At 40.8% G+C, this 20512-nt stretch overlaps 1 protein-coding gene across 2 annotated transcripts in view; it reads left to right on the top strand.

The window, feature by feature from the left end:
- LOC143296447 (exportin-1-like) overlaps positions 1 to 20512 on the top strand; it is a 24613-nt gene extending 4101 nt beyond the window's left edge. For both annotated transcript variants that reach the window (XM_076608378.1, XM_076608379.1), the window contains exons 3-24: positions 1655 to 1829; positions 2663 to 2769; positions 3046 to 3161; positions 4711 to 4825; positions 5070 to 5189; positions 5529 to 5583; positions 6039 to 6115; positions 6323 to 6481; positions 6822 to 7022; positions 7633 to 7771; positions 8028 to 8131; positions 8413 to 8490; positions 9381 to 9537; positions 9787 to 9950; positions 10509 to 10748; positions 11161 to 11469; positions 12248 to 12319; positions 12719 to 12794; positions 13289 to 13516; positions 14120 to 14282; positions 15889 to 15985; positions 16566 to 20512. In XM_076608378.1, coding sequence (XP_076464493.1) covers positions 1655 to 1829; positions 2663 to 2769; positions 3046 to 3161; positions 4711 to 4825; positions 5070 to 5189; positions 5529 to 5583; positions 6039 to 6115; positions 6323 to 6481; positions 6822 to 7022; positions 7633 to 7771; positions 8028 to 8131; positions 8413 to 8490; positions 9381 to 9537; positions 9787 to 9950; positions 10509 to 10748; positions 11161 to 11469; positions 12248 to 12319; positions 12719 to 12794; positions 13289 to 13516; positions 14120 to 14282; positions 15889 to 15985; positions 16566 to 16712 — 3099 coding nt within the window. In that variant the 3' untranslated portion in view covers positions 16713 to 20512. The remainder of the gene's footprint in view (positions 1 to 1654; positions 1830 to 2662; positions 2770 to 3045; positions 3162 to 4710; positions 4826 to 5069; positions 5190 to 5528; positions 5584 to 6038; positions 6116 to 6322; positions 6482 to 6821; positions 7023 to 7632; positions 7772 to 8027; positions 8132 to 8412; positions 8491 to 9380; positions 9538 to 9786; positions 9951 to 10508; positions 10749 to 11160; positions 11470 to 12247; positions 12320 to 12718; positions 12795 to 13288; positions 13517 to 14119; positions 14283 to 15888; positions 15986 to 16565) is intronic.

Genomic DNA, 20512 nt, shown 5'->3' with positions numbered 1-20512 from the left:
TCCGAAGGCAGCTCCTGCTATCCACAAAGCACATGTGGTTTCCACAGGTAACACACATCACATTGTTTTTTCAGTATTCTTTCTTGATCTCTGCATAACATTTTTTATACAATTTTCTCTCTCTCTCTCTCTCTCTCTCTCTCTCTCTCTCTCTCTCTCTCACTCTTTTATTTTATTTTATTTATTTTTTTACCATATCTATCATGTAATTCTGAAATGCCTGGGTGAATTTTTTTTTTTTTTCTAAAATTTTGAAATAGAATAAAAGCATTTACTCATGCAATGTCAATGAAATGGAGGGTAAAAAAAAGTTGTCCACCATTTGTTTGTTTTGTGTAATGCATTGTATCAGTTGATAAACTGATAACTTTTGTCCACCCAACCCATGTTTTCATTGTCTTTAACTAGTTCTGTAGTAGTAGCTGTCTTACACTGATTTTTCTAAACTTTCCCAGAACTTTTGATTTATGATGAACAAAGCCGGATCTATTCACCATATGAGTTGCTGAAAAATGAAAGTTCTGTTGTCTTCACATTGCATACAAAGTATGTCCACTGGCTGCAGATATTGGTTGATGTCAGCCCTTGTTTTGACATCCACCATGTAGACTCCATGTTCAAAAGGCGGAGAGGGTTAGGTGATCCTGGATCTTCCATGTTGTAACCTGCATTCCTGTAACAAAAAGCAAAAATCACATTTTTTTTTTTCAGCTCATAGAAAAGTGCACCCAAAAATAACGCATGCAGACGTGCATGTGCGTGCGCGCGCGCGCGCTCACACACACACACAAACACACACACACACACAAATGTTACATACTTACAACTTTCATACACCTTGTATGCAAGAGAAAAAAGCACACGCACACACAGACTGTCATATGAAAAATGCATAAATCATGGACACACATGATTATGTCCAACGCAGCATCAGTACAGTTCATTCCTGTTGCTTAGTTTGTCTTGAATTCTCAGAGCGAAGCACTTGCTCCTCTGCAAGCTGAAACTGGGTCAGTCTGCTACAATTCTAGATCTATCCAGCATGTGATATGTTGAAGCAGAATTATATGTTTAAATATGTTATTGACTGTCAAATGATCAATAAGACACATAAGAAATAAGCCGAAAATTATTTTCCAGTGACCAGTTTTCATCATTTGTGTAATCACAACTGTGATGTTTTTAGTTAGCTGAAGTCAAATGATGAAAATGAAACACTTACGCATGGCATCGTCTGCTATGGTCTGGAATCCATGAAGGGATATACTAGGGTCTTTGTCTGTATCACTGTCAGACATGGCATCCTGTAGCGCCCAGGTCTCTTCATCAGAGCTATCGAAGGCTTGGTTTTCCGAGAAGAGTCATTTGAGGTCATATTGCAGGAAAAATTGGCGAGCACTTGCTGGGTCAAATGTCAAAATTCAAGATGGCAAATGAAGCAAAAGCATGTGGCGATCTTCTCCTTTCGTGTAAATTCAGGACAGTATTTTTTTAGGTTAATACTTTTTTCATGCTAAATGTGTCTGTTTAGATTTACTTAAGTGAACGATTGCTTCTGTTGATTTAAATTTTATAATAGATCAGTTTACTTCTTACAGTACACAGTTATTATTTTTAAACTAATCAAGGTCTGTGTGTGTGTGTTTCTGTACAGCAAAGAGTAGCCCAAGAAGTATTGACTCGTCTCAAGGAACATCCTGATGCATGGACTAGAGTGGACACTATTTTGGAGTTTTCCAGCAACCAACAGACCAAGTACTACGCATTACAGATCTTAGAAAATGTCATCAAGACTCGATGGAAAGTTTTGCCACGAACACAGTGTGAAGGTGGGTCACCCAGACTGTTGCTGTTTGCTTCATCTTCTGCATCATGTTGTCAGTTTAAAAAGAAACAATAAACCTTCTTTTTTTTTTAAGTATATAAGGCAGTACATAACACATAATGGAATTGAAAGGTAGTGGTCAAATCAGTTTGATGCAACCAGAGCTCCACATGTGTGAAAATCAGCTATAGTTTATTCAGTTTTAAAGAAGTCAGTATCACTATCAGTAATGATTGTTAATATTGCAAAGTGAGCCAGTTTTTGCAGGCATTGTTGATATTGCAAAGTAAGTCAGTTTTTGCAGGCATCAGCCAGTGAAGTAACCTTAATTCCCAATGAGATTCACTTATTATTGTCTCTATTTTCTTTTTGAGTCTGGGGTTGTGGGGGCATCACAGTTATCCAGATGCAGGTCAGGAGAAAATTGTAGTGAGAAAGATGACATGGAAATGCAGAAACTTGAGAACACTTCAAGGTTTTCACCCAGACCTTTGGTCAGAAAAAAAGTTATTTCCGTTGTTAACCCAACAAGCACCACTTTATATGAGGATTTGAACTTGAGACCCTTAGATAGTAAATCCATCGATCTGACTGCTTGACTGCTACACCATCATAAACTTTAATACATAATTCAAGGAGACTGATCATAAAGACATAACATTGGTACGCCTGGATATAAGTAATAAATGTTACGAGGAATTGTTTGAAAATTAGATAAAATATTCCAGTACTTTCCAAGATGAAATATCACAGTTAGCAATCAAGTTGTAGCAAACACATTTATGACTTTAGTATTTCAGGTATTTATAAAATTCCTTTTGCATTTATCTGTTTCAGGTATAAAGAAGTACATTGTTGGCCTCATCATCAAAACCTCGTCGGATGCAGCATTGTTAGAGAAGGAGAAAGTCTATGTGGGCAAGCTCAACATGATCCTTGTACAGGTTTGCTATTTATCTATCATTTATTCTCGTCAATGAATATGTCATATTATTGCTGACCAATATCTCGTGTCACCAAATGTTCAGTGTATATAGTCATTCTATGTCCAATGTGTATGGTTACTTTGTGTCCTGTGTGTATTCAGCATTGTAAGTCGGATCAGTGAACTGGAGGGGGCGGAGAGGGTAAAAAGTTGTGTGGGTGTTAGAATGAGAAAGTATTGTTAATATATAAGCCATGTTTCTGATGACTGTTATTGGATGTTTTATTTTTTCCAGATTTTGAAATACGAGTGGCCAAGGAATTGGCCCACATTTATCAGTGACATTGTTGGAGCCAGCAAGACCAATGAATCCCTCTGTCAGAACAACATGATCATCCTCAAATTGCTCAGGTACCATATTAAAAGACCAGCTCTCTGGTGTCAACTTCAGCTGTACTTTTATTCATATGTGCTAATGCATGAATTTGTTCACACATTTAAAAAAAAAAAAAAAGGGGGGGGGGGGCTAAATTTTTTGTTTGTTTGTTTGTTTCTGTGTGTTTGAAATAATCCTGTGTTCTGGTTGTTTTCCAGTGGACTAGGCATTGTTCTTAACTGAGTGCTTCTTTTTCAATATACTGTACACTTTTCATTTCACGACTGCTTGTTCTCCATGTGTTGTACTCTTTTTATGCTATGACTGCTTGTTTCCAAGTGTACTATCCATTCTTCATGTCATGAGTGCTTGTTTTCCAGTGTACTATGTACTCCTTGGTCATGAGTGCATGTTTCCCAGTGTACTCTTAACTCCGCATGTCATGAGTGCTTGTTTCCCTGTCTCCTTTGCACTCTCTGTTTCATGAGTGTTTGTCTCCATGTACTGTACTCTTTTATGCCATGACTGCTTGTTTCCCAGTGTACTATCCATTCTTCATGTCATGCGTGCTTGTTTTCCAGTGTACTATACACTCTTAATGCCATGAGTGCTTATTTTCCAGTGTACTATGTACTGATGTCATGGGTGCTTGTTTCCCATTGTACCCTGCACTCTACATGCCACGAGTGCTTATTTCCCAGTGTGCTATGCATTCTTCATGTCACAGGTTTTCTGTTGTTTTATTCTAAGTGTACCATGGAAGCAAGTTACCAGTACTTTTTTTCGGTGTACACTGCAGTGCTTTTGCCTTGGAGGAATTTGTTCGGAACAAAACCACTCTTTTTTTTTTTTTCTTTTCTTTTTTTCCTTTTTAAGGGAAATCAGTCAGACATTTTTGTCATCAGGGATGACTAGACTATACAGTATACTGAATCCATTCTCATTTTGTTGTGTCTGCAGTGTTTTATGTATTTGGCTGTGTTCATTCTTGTCTGTTTCTTGTTTTCTATCATTGTCTTCTGTCCTTCAAGTTGCCTTTGGTATTTTTATTCCAGACTTTACCTTCTTTGGATCTGCAGCTTGTTCGACTTTTTTGTGGTTTATATTCCATCATGATATTCATTTTCATCTTCTTTCTCTGCTACCTCAAATGGTTGTTTCTTCTGAGTGTCCTCTTCTTTTCACCAATATGCATTCTTCCTTCTTCTCTTCTTTGGTCATTTTCACACTTGATGGCAGACAGGGGCTCATGTCTGGTTGTGTGTGTGTATTACATTTAGTGTGTGAATGGGTGTGCACAAATAATGGTGTGTGTGAATTTGTGTTTTTGTAACATATCCTAGTTTTGTTCATTATCGTTTTCCCCTTTTTGTTCCCAAGACTATTTTATTTCATTTTTGTCATTCGTTAAAGACCATATACATAAATGTTGTTTAGGCATCTGTCATGCAAAGCAATGGAACATCCATCTTTCCCTCTCCCTCTCTCTCTCTCTCTCTCTCTCTCTGGCAACCATTTTGCATACTTCAGAAGAGTGTATTTTACTGTTGGCTTCTTAAAGCGAAATGGTCTGTTTGTTTTCAGTGAGGAAGTGTTTGACTTCTCCAGCGGTCAGATGACTCAGGCCAAAGCTAAGCACCTAAAAGACACTATGTGCAGCGAGTTTTCCCAGATCTTCCAGCTCTGTCAGTTTGTAATGGTGAGTTGTGCCCGTGGCATTTTTAGATCAGTGTTGTGAAGCTTGTGATACCTTGTTCTGTTGGAAATCCCCATTTTGATAGAAGTGTCTTGTTCTGTTAGAAGTTTTATGATACTAGGTATATTAATAATTATGTTCTGTTTGTTGTCAGTGGTGCATCGATCGAAGTAAAGTTGAGGGTGTCTAGTGTCACTCCATGCTGTTTGCTAATTTCACTGAGCCCCTTATTTTGCCATGGTTTCAGGACAATTCCCAAAATGCTCCACTGGTAGGGGCAACACTGGAGACTCTTCTGCGCTTCCTCAACTGGATCCCTCTTGGTTACATCTTTGAAACAAAGCTGATCACTACGCTCATCTATAAGGTAAATGGATGTCCTCAATGCACAGTAAAAAGGTTGCTAAAAATTGGTAGTAGATAACTTCAGTATGATGCAACAATGCTATTGACATGCACAGTTTCACTAATTGTCACTACTGGTTATGATATTGATTCACAGTAATTTTTATCCATGTAAGTTTGTATTTCTGTGAATTAAGTATTTATTAGCCTAAAAAATTCATTGTCAAAGACCAGGGGATGGGAGGAAATGATTTGCTGTAACACTTGGTGTGCAAGTTTCATGGTATAGACAAAGTAGGATAGAATCTGCTGTTAGTAATAATTCCAGATCATATTAATCTGTGCCTGGTTCTTTTTGCAGTTTCTGAACGTGCCTATGTTCCGCAACGTCACGATGAAGTGTTTGACAGAAATAGGTGAGTGCGTATGGTTTGACAGAAGCAGGTAAATCTGACAGAAATAGTCGAGTGTGTTTTGGTTTACTGAAATGGGGAAATATGCATTTGGTCTACCAGATATAAAGGAGCCTGGGATGAGAAAGAAGTAGCTGGTTGTTTTCAGCTGGCTTTTTCTGATGCAGTGTGAAGATAATTATACAAATTAAACAAAACAAAAATTTTATGGCTGTGCTATGTCAGTAAATGTTCACCTTGTATAAACATATAGCAAGAGAATGGGAAATATCAAGAATTGGTCAATGTTTTGTTGACAGCGAATGATATGTTGATGTGTAGATGTCATCAAATTTGTTTGTATTGTGTTTGAGTAGTACTGTTAGTGTCAGTGATAAATTATGGTGTGCGTGTGTCTGTCATTGCAGTTTGAACAGTACTGTGTCAGTGATAAATTATGTGTGTGTGTGTCATTGCAGCGGGTGTTCAAGCCACCACGATCTACGATGAACAGTTCCTACAGCTCTTTACCCTCACTATGAATCAGCTGAAAACTGTAAGTCCATGTTAGTTTCACACTACATTCATGGCATGCTGGGTGGCTGGAGAGAGGAGTGTGCTGTGGACTGTGTGTGAATGTGATTTCATTGCTTCATCTGTTCGAAAAAAACATGGATCACCCCTGAAAATTTTAAGACGAGGGTATTTTCTTTCCCTTAGTCATGTGTACTGCTGCCAGTGAGTGAATTTGACTGGGTTACAGATGCTGTCAGTGGAAACCAACATCCGAGAAGCATATGCCAGGGGGTCAGATGATGAGCAGAACTTCATCCAGAACCTCAGCCTTTTCCAGTGCAGCTTCCTCAAGGAACATGCCCAGCTGGTGGAAAAGAAGATTGACCTCCACCCTCTGCTCATGACTGTAAGTCTTTCACCTTGCCTTATGGGGCTGGGCTTAAAAAGTGATGAGGATAAATGTGAGCTCATTTTTAACAGGAGTAGAAGAGAATCAGTGTGGAATGGGCCTGTATGTATTCTGTTGTTGATATCATTCCTTGTATATATGGTACAGATAAAGTGATATGCATTATGCCTTTGTTCCTGAAGTCTGTAACCCATCAAGTGTATGTGAATTTCCTTTTCTTTTTTTTTCTAATTTTTTCAAATTAGTGCTGTAGCAAAGATGGATCAGTCCACACACTTTGACAGCTTGAAAGTGAATCATGTAACTGACACTGTCATGTATTGTGCAATGTGTTCAGGCCCTGCATTATCTGATCCTGATCTCGGAGGTAGATGAAGTTGAGATCTTCAAGATCTGTCTGGAATACTGGAGCGCCCTTGCTGCTGAGTTGTACCGAGAGTCCCCTTTCTCCAGCAGCTCCTCCCTCCTCATCATGGGCACCAAGCCTGTGCAGGAGATGCCTGCCCGTCGACAGCTCTACAACCCTGTCCTCTCCAAGGTACATAGTTCCTTGGTCTTGCCCATTGGGGTATGAATAGTGTCCCCATATTCTGAAAATTGTCTGCCAGGATTTTCCTCTTTTTCTGTTGCTCTCTTTGTTTCTAGGTTTGTCCTTTTCTTTCTATCATCTCTTCCTTTCATATGTTCTGTTTTGCTGCTGTTCTTACAGGTTCTGTGGAATTAGTATTTAAAGATGTTCAGCCCCAATACGGCCCTTTATAGTGAGTTAGCTATAAGCAGCAAAGTTTAAGATCCCTTGTATTTTCCAGTTCAGATAGGGGCCACAGTCTTGTCCAAACTGGATCTCCCTCTTTTCTAATGTTGGCTTGTCCAAGGTGAACTCCTTTGCTCATCTAGCCCTGTCATATGCATGTGTTTTTCCTGTCTTGTCCACTGTGGAACTCAACCCAACACATTATGTGCTGTTTTAGCACACAAGCTTTAAAGAACTAACATCAGACAAATTTCAAGGGGATGATTGACATAACATTAATGCGTCGGACTTAGATTTGTGCATTCATTGGGAGCCCTTCTTTAACATATTGGATGATTATGTCCAAGTTACCCCATAAAGATTCAAAACATCTAAGTTATGATTTATTGTGCAGGTACGTCAGGTGATGATTTCCCGCATGGCCAAACCAGAGGAGGTGTTGGTTGTGGAGAATGAGCAAGGAGAGGTGGTGAGAGAGTTCATGAAAGACACAGACTCCATCAACCTGTACAAGAACATGAGGGAGACTCTAGGTGGGTTATTATTTATACTGTGTGTGTCACATGGCAGCTTGTCAGTCTGTTGATGTCATCTTGGTTTTTGTATTTGCTGTGTCATAACACCCTATATTCTCACGTAACAGGGACTGGTGTAAAATGCAGTGTGGATGTGTAGATAGCTGACAGTGTGGCCTTGGTTAGAGGCCATGGCATGGAATGTTGGTGATGTAATGGTGGACAAGTTTCCCATGTATCAAAGTGTTGACCCAGTGTTGTGTCTGTGTTGCAGTGTACCTGACCCATCTGGACTACACAGACACAGAGAACATCATGACAGAGAAACTGCACAACCAAGTCAATGGCACTGAGTGGTCGTGGAAAAACCTCAACACGGTAAGTCACTGCATCCACCATCAAGGATATGACTGGATCAACCCACTTGGCTGTCATGAAATTCACTGAGCACTGTGAATAGTAGACTTGGATTGTTATGGTCCTGTCTTATGAAATGCATTACTGTTCAGTCAGTGCACAGGGTTGGGTGGCGACCAGGAATTGCAAGAGGTTACCATTTATAAACGTTCGTGAATGATTAGATCAAAGAACGCATGTTCACATGTTGTACAACTGCAAGATGTTGTGTTTGACATTATATTTTTCTTTGTGTGTTGCAGCTATGCTGGGCCATTGGCTCCATCAGTGGTGCCATGCATGAGGATGATGAAAAGAGATTCCTTGTCACAGTCATAAAAGTCAGTATCTATGTCTCTCTTTCCTGCTCCCTTCTCTCTCTCTCTCTCTCTCTCTTTTCCTGTCTTTTGTCAAGTTGGTGAAGCTACTGTTCCTAGCTAGGGTGGAGTACTTTGTGCCCTTTGTCTAGAATGGCCCAGTCAGAAGTGAAAGCCAGCTTATGTCTGTTTCATTCTTACACTTCCTGTAAGACACAAAGCACTCCACTCTTGCAACACTCATTTCCTCTGTCCAAATTAAAACCTACTTCTTCCTAAAATAGTTCCCCCCAGTTTCCCAGTTCCAGTCTACAGACTTTCTCAAAGCTTCTGTGTACTTGATACAAGTTTTTATCTCTTCCTTTTCTTTACTTACATCCCACTGGATCGGTGTTATGTGTATAATGACTTGGATTTGTTTCTGCACAAGATCCAGGCTTTGTAAGTACATTTGTAAGTATATTTTGAAATTACATTTTCCTTCAGACTTGTTAAAAACTTCAAATGGAAAAATACCACCACTCCCCTCCCTCTCTTTCTCTATCTCTCTTTCTCTTTCTCCCTCTCTCCCTCAGTCCACCCTTCTCTCTCTCCTTGCTTTTTCTTTTTGTAGAAGAATTTTGTTTCTCTCTCTTTCGCTCCTCCATGTTTCTTTCTCCCCCCCCCCCCACCTCCCCTTCCACTCTCTCTACCCCTCACCTATGTGTAGGGGACTTTCATCCTCCTCTGCTGTTGAGACTATTATTGTGTGATGTAATAATGCACACTAGGTAGTATTGGAAGAGGTGATTGTTGTGTGTGATGTAATGCACAACAGGTAGTGTTGTATACTGTCACCGGTGTTCCTTGCCCACAGAAGCTGTGAATGAAACCAGCAGCAGTACATGGAATACATTGGTCTGTTGTGTTGGCAGGACCTCCTGGGCTTATGTGAGCAGAAGCGTGGGAAGGACAACAAAGCCATCATTGCATCTAACATCATGTACGTTGTGGGCCAGTATCCACGTTTCTTACGTGCACACTGGAGGTTCCTCAAGACTGTCGTCAACAAACTGTTTGAGTTTATGCATGGTCAGTATTGCCAAGTGTGTGTGGTGAAAGGTGAAGGGGTGTTTGCATGTGTAGTGTGGAAAGAGGTGTATGTAGCTAGAGGGTGTGCAGAGGTGTATGTTGTGTGTGAGTTCAGAAGAATATGTTGCCAAGCTGTGAATATTTTACCTCAGTAGTAAAACATCTATCACCAGTGTAGAGTGATGTGAACCATCACAATAAGTATGGTACTAGAGTCCCATGCTGAGGAGTGTTTTTTTTTCTGTCCAGAAACTCATGATGGTGTACAAGACATGGCCTGTGACACCTTCATCAAGATTGCACAGAAGTGTCGCCGCCACTTTGTTCAGGTGCAGGTGGGAGAGGTTATGCCCTTCATCGAAGAAATCCTGAATGGCATCAACACTATCATTTGTGATCTCCAACCACAACAGGTACATATTTGCATAATTACATGTGAACCAAAGTCCAATACATGTTTTTGGTCTGTCTTAACCAATACATATATATACATATATATATATATATATATATATATATATATATATATACACACACACACACATGTGTATATATACATGTTGAACACATTTATACTTGTATTCAAACTGAGTATTAACTGATGCATACTTAAATGTGTCAGTCATACTTATATGCAAAGAAAAGTCTAAATGATTACTAACTACATGTGTCAAGCTTATGCATAGTTCCAGGTGAGTAGAACTGACTGATGCTCAGATGTGTCAAGCAGTCAGATTTTTTTTTTTTAATGGGTGGGTGTCTGGTTCACATACACTTTTATTTTGAAGATTGTTGTCAGAATCATTGAAGAAAAATGCCATTTGTAGTGTTGGACTTCACTTGGTTCTGAAAGTCTAGTCAGCTATTTGATGTTAATGCTGGTATCCATATTCTGATACCCATTAGGCCTGATGATGTATTCACACAGACCACGGGAAAACCCTGATGGGTATACAATGATGTGTTTGCAGGTGCATACATTCTATGAGGCAGTAGGTCTGATGATCAGCGCACAGACAGACCAAGTGGCCCAGGAACACCTGATAGAACGCTACATGCTGCTGCCCAACCAGGTGTGGGATGGCATCATCAACCAGGCCACTCAGAATGTGGAGGTGCTGAAAGATCCTGATGCTGTCAAACAGTTGGGCAACATTCTGAAAACCAACGTCAGGGCTTGTAAGGCCCTTGGTCACCCCTATGTGGTCCAGGTAGGGTCGCCTGCATACATGCATGCACACCTAGCTTTCAATACATTGAGATGATATAGCATCTCATTGTATTGAGCATTTTCTGTAAAGATGTTTATTAAATGTAACTCATTACCAAACATACTTGAATTTGATTTTCTTGAATCTGTTTAAGAATGCAAAATTATTGCTGAATTCACATTGTCTTTGCCATGAATGGACTTTATCAAGCCACTGTCTTTGTCATGAATGGACTTTATATTGCTTGATATTCTTCCAGACAGGCTGTTTAGGGTGGATTGGAGGCCCCCCCGCTGCCGAAATCTTTCACTGTATGCTAGTTACACTGTCTTAATGACTGACTTAACTTTCCTCTGTGTCCATCCCTCCTCCATGCCAAGCCCCTACAAATAACGGTTGGTGTGTGTTGCAGCTGGGTCGAATCTACCTGGACATGCTGAATGTTTACAAAGTGATGAGCGAAAACATCTCCAGTGCCATCGCCACCAATGGAGAGAGCGTGACCAAGCAGCCTTTGATCCGCAGCATGCGCACAGTGAAGAAAGAGACACTGAAGTTGATCTCAGGATGGGTCAGTCGTTCTAACGACCCACAAATGGTGGCTGAGAACTTCATCCTGCCCCTGCTGGATGCTGTCTTGTTGGATTACCAAAGAAATGTCCCTGCTGCCCGGGAACCTGAGGTTTTGAGCACCATGGCCACCATTGTCAACAGGCTAGAGGTAGATACTCCCCATCCCCATTTGTAGTGTAGATGTGCGGAAAAGGGTTAGACGTATACCTCTACCCATTTGTCGGGCACTTTGTTGGTGTCCTATTTCAGTTCTCTGCTTCTTGCAACTAAAAGTATATTGTAGACTTACCAAAAGCACATTAAACTTCCCAAAAGTACATTGTTGCAAGCACTAATTCCTGTCTGTTTCCATACTGGCTTGTTAACTTGTAAACCATCATGGTATGTACCATTTTGGAGTTTGGATGTGTGTTTTAATGTGTACACTCTGGTTTTGTTTCGTGATTTTCCCCCAGATTCACATGGTTTTGTGATTGTAAGATACTAATACCAAAATCCCATCCATCATGAACTTGAAATTAAACCAAAATTAGACTTTGCACTTAACATGCTCTAGCATGAAGCAACAAAGTGTAGTTTCCACTTCTGTACTTTTTCCTTTCTGACTTTGGTGTACTTTTCCTTTTTGACTTTGGTACTTTTTCCTTTCTGACTTTTTTTTTTTTTTTTTTTTTTTTTTTTTCTCAAGGCCTGACAAAGCGCTTTGGGTTACGCTGCTGGTCAGGCATCTGCTTGGCAGATGTGGTGTAGCAGTGACACCTTGAGCTACTGAAACTGAAACTTACTTTGGCCTAAATATATATATATTTATTTGTTTTTATTGTCGAGATTTTATAATCCTCATGAATTTGTGATGTTTTACATAAATATGTTGATATGAACTATGGTACAGCATTAGTGACAAAGTTGTTGCCATTGTGTTTCAGAGCCACATTACACAGAGCATACCACAGATCTTCGATGCAGTGTTTGAGTGCACCTTGGCCATGATCAACAAGGTGGGTGATGTTGCTTCATTAGTGCTTGCATGTGAACATATTTTTTTTAGGCAACCTGCTATAGAAATCCAGGCCACTCACAGCTACTAGCCATTGAAATTGAGTTGCACTGCAAAATAACCACAGACCATGAATTGAGTCACATTTACAGAATGTGTTCAGATGATAAGTTTACATTTACAGGCTGTATTAAGCTGATAGGTTTTACCTGGAAAATCTGCAGTTTTATAAACTTAGATTCCACTTCTCCGAGTTGTGATATGTACACTAGTTACAAACTTGTCAGCATTGATCTGCTATACATGCTGACTGGTGCCTCTTGTAACATGCTGTGTGACCAGTCAGCATGCCTGAGTAAAATTGTATACTGTTTGACAAGTGTCATGTGGTGTGTTGCAGGATTTTGAGGAATACCCAGAACACAGAACCAACTTCTTCCTGCTCTTGCAGGCTGTGAACTCGCATTGTTTCCAAGGTGAGATTGCTTTGTTTATTTGTTGTTTTTGCTGTGGCGTGGATTTTGTCACAATTTCACTGAAATGCCAAAATTTAGATGATAGCAAAACAGTGTGGTTATTTTAGCAGTCTTAACAGGATGGCCTGACCATGCTTTGAACATCCACATGAGAAACGGGGAAGTTCAGGCTGATTGTGGTTCAGGTGGAAGGGAGTGTTTGCTTTCTGATCTCCATATAAGAGTCTAAGATTTCCGAATCAAGCTGCTGCACCTTTTCAGTTGCACTCCTTGATGTGAGGTGGCTGGAAAGACAGAGGAGACAGATAGTGAGAATCACTGTAACAGACTACAGATTGGTTTGGTTTTGCATAGTCTGGACATCTCTTCTTAATTATCCTGATCTGATTAAGATGCTTGAACAGTGGAATGCAAATAAAAAGAAGTGAGGAGTGAAGATGGGTACAGTGATAACTGAGCATAGTTGAGGACCGTATGATGTTGTGTGTGTGCAGCACTGCTGAACATCCCCCCGGCCCAGTTCAAGTTGGTGTTGGACTCCATCATCTGGGCGTTCAAACACACAATGCGCAATGTGGCTGACACTGGGCTGGACATCCTGTACACCTTGCTGCAGAACATTGCAGGGGAGGAGGTGGCCGCTCAGAGTTTCTACCAGACCTACTTCACAGACATCCTGCAACACCTTTTCTCTGTCATCACTGACAGCTCCCACACTGCTGGTCAGCTAGCTCTCTGTCTCCTTGTCTCTTTCTCTCTCTCTCTCTCTCTCCCCCTTTCTGTCCCTCCCTCCCTTTTTCTCTCCCCTCCCCCCCTCTCTCTCCCTCTCTTTATTCCCCTTCCTCTCTATTGATTAGACAGATGTGAGTTTATCATTTGAAGTTCTCTCTTTCTCTCTATCTCTCTCTCTCTTGATTAAATAGATCTGATTTGTTCACTTGAAGATGTTCAAATCAGTCAAGATCATTTCATTCTTATTGTGAGTATGAAGTAAGAAAGGGTTTGGTGTAACATGCAAAAATGTAACGGTTTTCTATGTAGCTGAGAGAGGCAGCAAGAAGTAGAACAGTTGTGGATGTTGGATGTAGAGCCCTGCAATAATAACATCTCTCTGTTGGTATCTTTCAGACTGTTGACATTTTAGTGTAGAGTCCTGTAGTAATAATGTTGATACCAATATGTTTGTTGTTAAAAATGTGTGTTCTTTTTAGATTAGTGATATGGAGCCATGTTGTACTTGCCTTTGTGTATATAATGACTTGTGTAGGATTGATGTAAGAGTCCAGAAAGGAGTTGTAATACTGTTGGTGGTGGTGTGTTGACAGGTCTTACCTTGCAAGCCACCATTCTGGCCACCATGTTTGTGGCCTTGGAGTCCAATAAGATCACTGCCCCCCTCTCTCCCAACCACCCTGCAGCACAGAATGTTGCCTACATCCAGGACTTCCTGCTCAATCTCCTCAAAACAGCCTTTCCACATCTCAATGAGTAAGTCTGTCAGTGTGTACATATGTGTATTTCCCTTACTCGCTGTAATTTATCTGACAGGATGCTGAGTGCACTCTCTCTCTCTCTCTTCTGTGTAAAAAAACAAAAACAAAAAACTTCACAGTTGTAATCAGAATACATTCACTCTCACATTTGATCGCTGGCATACAGTTAACATGTAAACCCAGATTTCACTACACATACTTTACCGTGACCCACTAGTGCAGTTGCATACAGTTAACACGTAAACCTAGAATCAGTTGCAGTCAGGGACGTTCCTCAGGGCTTCTGTTAACACACATGTGTGCGTCTCTGACTCTTTAAAATGAGAGGACGCACTACAGCTTCAACTAGGGAGTCCGTGGGACGCACTATGAAATCAGCATCGATCAGAACGTGAACGTGCACAGTCAAACAACAGCATTCGCTTCTTCTCTTTTCACTAGTTTTCGGTTGACATCTTCACAAAATCGGCGACTGCTGCAAAGTTTATTACTTTCATCTTATCTCCCTTTACAGAAACTTGCCCATTTTTGGTATGTTCACAACAAGGCTTGTCGAGTATTCTGTGAAACGGTTCAAAATCAAAATGCCTCCCCTATCCTGGCTTCACGATCCAAAACGCAAAGCCGACAAAAAGGCTGATTCTGAATCAGCTGAAGTTGATCAGCCAGCTTCAAAAGGGGATGGATCACAGAAAAAGAAGAGCTGCACTTATCAACGTTCATGGGAGTAAGAAATCAAGTGGCTGTAGTACAATGAAGACACACATGTAATGAAGTGCAGAATTTATGTGAAATTCGCAGTCAGGTCATCGTGCAACTCTCGAGAAATAAATGCATTTGTGACAGGATCGACAAACTTTCAAACACCATCCTTGTACGGCTTAATTTTCAGTGGTTCACTCCTCTCACTCTTTCTCTCTCACTGTGTGCATGTCTCTGTATGTGTGTGTTGGGGGGTGGGGGTCTGTGTATGCATGTGTATCTATTTCTCTTTTGTGTGCATGTGTATCTCTCTCTCTGTTTGTGTGTGTGCATGTGTATCTCTCTCTTTGTGTGTGCATGCATATCTCTATCTCCCTCTCTCTTAGTGAGAGAGTGTTTGTGAGTGAATGTGTGTGTGTGTGTCTCTTTCACTCATTCAGTGTGTGTGTGCAGGTGAACTTATTGTAATGCAGTGTGTGATGTGTTTGGATGAAAGAATGCATTCTTGACCTGCAACTGACTGAACTCTCTAGAACCACATGAGGACTCCCAAAAATGCCCGAGTGGGAGTCCTGTGGACTCCCTAAGCAAACCAGCTGTAGGAAGTCCAGTTCCTTCCTCTGGTAAAGTGAAATTAAAATAATAAAGATTTTTCTAGCTGCCATGCCACCCAAATATGATTCAACACACATGCCCATAATTCAGTGGTGCATTGTGGATTTGCATAAACTGGTTTTCTGGTTGTCATTTACAAGATTTTCATGGAGCAGCATTGTTTTTTACTGAGTAATTTCTCTGTTGATAACGTCTTGGCTGAAAAATAATATTAGAAGTGTTGCTGTACTAACTGGTGTGTTGCTTGAATGGACTCTTGACAGGATATGGTGTGTGGGTTTCAGGCCTCAGATCAAAATCTTCATTGAAGGACTATTCAGCTTTGACCAAGACTTCAATGCCTTCAAGGAGCACTTGAGAGACTTCCTTGTGCAGATCAGGGTGAGTCTTTCCTCCTCCTTTCCCACAGGAAACTGTATACTGTAATTGTATAGGGATGCTGAAGATGTGACATAGATTTACAAAGGCCTGCCAACTGATGCATTTTGAACTTTTTTTTCAACATTGAGCTTGTAGCAAAAATCAGGCAGTGGTTAAAAAATATATCCATGCTAAGAGGGAACTAATGCAAAAGGGAGTCAGACTAAGTTGTTTGTGACACAAAATTATCAAAGTGATTTTTCGTTTCATCAGTCTGAGCCTTTTAGAGTTTGGTTTACATTTTTGTCCACCCCATTACTAAGAATAACATATTAACTGTTCCGTTTCTCTCAGCCTGGTCTTACCAAAAACGAACTCATTTGTTTTCATTTTCTTTGCTTACGACTGTTACAGGGGGAAACAGCTTTAATGTTTATAACTATTGCACATGCAGATTATTGATACTGCTTATGGAACATCAGCAAGTTATATTTAGAAATTTTCAGACAGTGGTGGTGGTTTTATATTATTTAATATAATGGATAGAACAGCCTCATTTCCAGAAGTGATGTGCATTGGGAGTGTTGTCTTTGTTGTCCAGGAGTTTGCAGGTGAGGACATGAGTGACCTTTTCCTGGAAGAGCGGGAGACGGCCATTCGCCAAGCCCAGGATGAGAAACGCAAAGTGCAGATGGCTGTGCCAGGAATTCTGGGACCTCATGAAATCCCTGAGGAAATGCAGGACTGAGCCATAGGATGCAAGGACATGAGTGCAGTGGAAGAGGGGTGTTGTCAGGGTGAACTGAAGGAGATGCCTTCAGGGACTGGCAGGCTTCTTTGGCACTGTCAGCAAACCACCAGGTTGCGCCACTGGACACTCCCTCAGGATAGCTGATACTGCTTGCTTATTTTTTTGCTTTTTTTTGCTAGTGCTAGGTAGGTTGGTGTATTGTGTGCTGTGGGGAGTAGTGAGAGCCACCAAGACAAGAGAACAGCAGAGTATAGAACTGAAGCCTGCAGTAGTGAGGGTTTGGTACAGGAAATGTTGATGTCTTTGGTGTGATACAAGGTGAAGCAGACCTGCAGCCATCAGAGGGCTGTTACTAAGATTGTGATAGGTGTGACAAAACACAGAACAGAGTGGATATCTTCAAACCAAAGGACAGGACTGGCATTGAAGAGGTCTGTTAGCAGCACACTACAAGATTGACACCCTGAGCTCCCAGACAACAATCGGCAGCATCCCTCTCATGCAGCCAGTCCACGAAAGTGCCACTGTGACTCGTTTTGTTCTTGCAGAGTTGGGTGTGGGAATCCCTGGAGGTGTTGCCAGCTGAGCACAGCCTGTAGTGGAAGCACCACAGTGTTTGGTTAAAGTAAGAACACGGCCATATGGGCAACAAGGGTGGATGTCACCACATAGTGAAACACTGATCAGTGAGTTGCCTTGCTGGTCGTGCAGTGGTCCACTTAGAGGGGGACTAGGGACTGAACACACTTCTTCTCTTTCCCTCCACTTGATCACTTCTGTGAAGTGGTGAACATGTTGATCCCTGATCTGGAGTCTACTGCCATGGTTGCCACTCTTTTTGGCATGTGTGTGAGCTTGTGAAGAGAGGAAGTGCCAGGGTGTGTGAATGGAGATCATCACTGAGTCAGTGTTCATCGCTTGGTGGGGTTGGGTTCTGGTGCTGATCGTGGTGTGAATGCCTGTCTGCTTGTATAAACGGGGCCATATGAATGTGGAGTGAATGCACACTGAAATGCAGGCTGAAAGTTTAATATGATGTGATGTTAAGGGTGAGCTAGGTGGATTGCTTGGAGAGAGTGTATGAAGAAAGGAGAGAAATTCTGGGGTAAGAATCCAGAATAAAAGGTAGCATGACTGCTACTGATGACCAGCCTGGGCTCCTCCATATTGGAAATAGTCCAGTCTTGTGAACTGAACTGGCAATCAGCAAGTTTGAGCAAAAGGAGTCATGATAGCTTTGATTCAGGGTGAAGGTTTAGGGTTTTACCCAGAGGCCTTGAGATAATGCAGTATAGGAGTACAGGGAATGGTAAGTGTCTAAAACCTCACCAGTATTTGTCATAGGCAGCTGGCTATGTTCATTTTTTGCATGGACACACTCTGTGTATGTGCTTACATAAGACAAATTTATTCACAGCTGTGTTGGCAGAACTGACCTTGACACATCAGTACTGGACAAAAGGTAAGAAACAGGGCACTTGGTTTGGGTAGCACCCTTCAGGTAAACTTGACACAGAATGTGCAGTACTTTCATGTCATAATACTTGTCAAAAGTTCTTTAAAAAAGGAGGGGGGGGACATTTTTTACAAGTCAGTATGTTAGTATCATGCTTTTTTGTTGTTGTCATTATCACTAGGAACATTTCAGTTCAAAAGAGGGTGTCAGTCAAGTCAGCACCATCACAACAGATGAGGGGAATGTCTGTTGAATGACATCCCAGTGTCCACTCTTTCCCCTTTTTGTCACATGGCTGCCTGTCTTTAACTTGCCTTGCATAGTATATCATAAAGGTGCTAGGATCAATTTAGAGTTTGAGTCAGGGGAAGGCCATGCCATTGAAAGATGGTGTGTTAACATGGGGCCTACTTCAATTGCTCATGGTGTGAATGAACTAAGTATACCTGTAGAGTGGTCAGGGAAATGGTGGTACCCATGGGTTGCCAGTGTGGCTGGCTTTCAAGAGTACAGTAAAAATCAAATCACTTAATTTCTTAAGTCTGTGTTTAGAAAGAAAGTGTCATCCGTCGCAAAAAAGAAAAAATGTTTAACTGTAATTGATATAGGCGCCTCTGTTTAGTAAAGCAAGTATGTTTAATCTGAAGCACACAGATAAAATTATATTTTTTTAACCTATGAATGGCTTCTTAATTGTGGCTTACAATTTGAGGATGTTCATGGCATGGAATCCATTATGTTTTTTGGCTGTAAAGTATAAAAGAACAAAATGTACAATCAGTTTTGAAAAAGAAAAGGCATATGCATTTTGAATTTTTTTTAAAAGAATCTTAACCCCACCCTAAAGTTCAGTAAAACTGTTGTATTCTCATATTGGCTGTTTCATTGTTATCTTCTTTTTTTTCCCAAGTAACCATAAGGAATTCCAAGTCATGTTTTATATTGAACATGACCTGCCATCTCCTCTGTTGATTCCTGGAAAAGAGTTGTATTAATTGACTTCAGCACCTGACAAGCATGTTCCATAGTGTGAAGAAGTTACAGTGTTGTTTGTAGCTGAACAAAAGCACTGGCCCTCAATGAATGCTTTAATTTTGACCACAACCACTTTGTCATTTGTCCTCCCACATGTTCAGTCACTTCAGATGGTGTAGGAGTGAATATCAGTGTCAGGAATATGTATGCATTATTGTGTGTGTGCTGTGCAGTTCTCACCGTGAACAGTGCATCACTGTCCACGAGTACCTTTTTTCAGTGCACATGGTCTGCATGTGAGCAAGAAGTTGTAAGTTGTATGCAGTCCACACACATAACCAGGTTGTGTGAGTGTGGTACCGGCATAAGCAGGGTATGCATGAACAAAGGTATATACCCTAACTTTCATTGCTAACTTTCAGCATAGTCTGTGGCTCAGGACAGATGTCCTGGCTGCTACACTGTGGGGACATTGCTTTTCCACAGGCTTGAGTAGAAGGAAACAAACAGTGACTACTGTGTTTGCTTGATGTGAACACATTGCCCACAATCCCTTATTGAAAGTGAAAACAGTGTTAGCTCTCTGACAGGCAACTTTGCTAACTGTGGACTAACTGGCTAATAACAGATCTCTGCATTGTCCTTGTGATGTCTGCTCTGAATTCCATCAACTCCCAATCTCCCCATTGTTTGTGTCTGTTCCTTTCGATAGTTGACTTAATTAAAGCTATGCCAATAATGAAACTGTGCACTTTTGTCTGAAGAGGAACTTGCATCTGTTTTATCAGTTATCAGTTTAAAAAAAGAAAAGAAAAAAAAAAGCAGTTGTTCAGTACATTAGTTTGTGTTGTCAGAAAGAACTCCTTTTTCTTTTTCTACAAAATTATGGACATGAACTGAGAAGTGTGTGTGCCTCTAGCCATCAGATTTTCTGTAGTTTATTACATGATGGATGCTTGGAGGGATGACAGAAACTGATGGTTGGTTTTAAAACTGATACAAGTTTTACATTATGTTGAACTGGTTCAAAACATGCTTGACCATGGGACAGTTATGTATGTTTGAAATTATTTGATGTGTTGTGGTTAATAGTATGTCTCATTGCCTGGTGAATTATTTGATGTGTGCTAGTGTCATGACTACATGTACAAGTGGATGGATGTGTTGCCAGTGTGTTGTGCATGAGAGCAGAGTAGTGTTTGACTGAGGGTGTTTTATGACCACCAGACAGTGACACATTGCTATCAGTGTGTGTGTGTGAGAGAGAAAAGAGAGCAGTGTTGTGTTGCAGCCAACACTGTTCAGTCAGTACACAACGCTCATGACAAAAAGAAAAGCTGGAAAAATAAACATCAGTTGTCATGTT

The sequence above is a fragment of the Babylonia areolata genome, chromosome 21 (genome assembly GCF_041734735.1).
Source record: "Babylonia areolata isolate BAREFJ2019XMU chromosome 21, ASM4173473v1, whole genome shotgun sequence".
Classification (NCBI taxonomy): Eukaryota; Metazoa; Mollusca; class Gastropoda; order Neogastropoda; family Buccinidae; genus Babylonia; species Babylonia areolata.
This window is presented reverse-complemented; position numbering and strand designations above follow the sequence as displayed.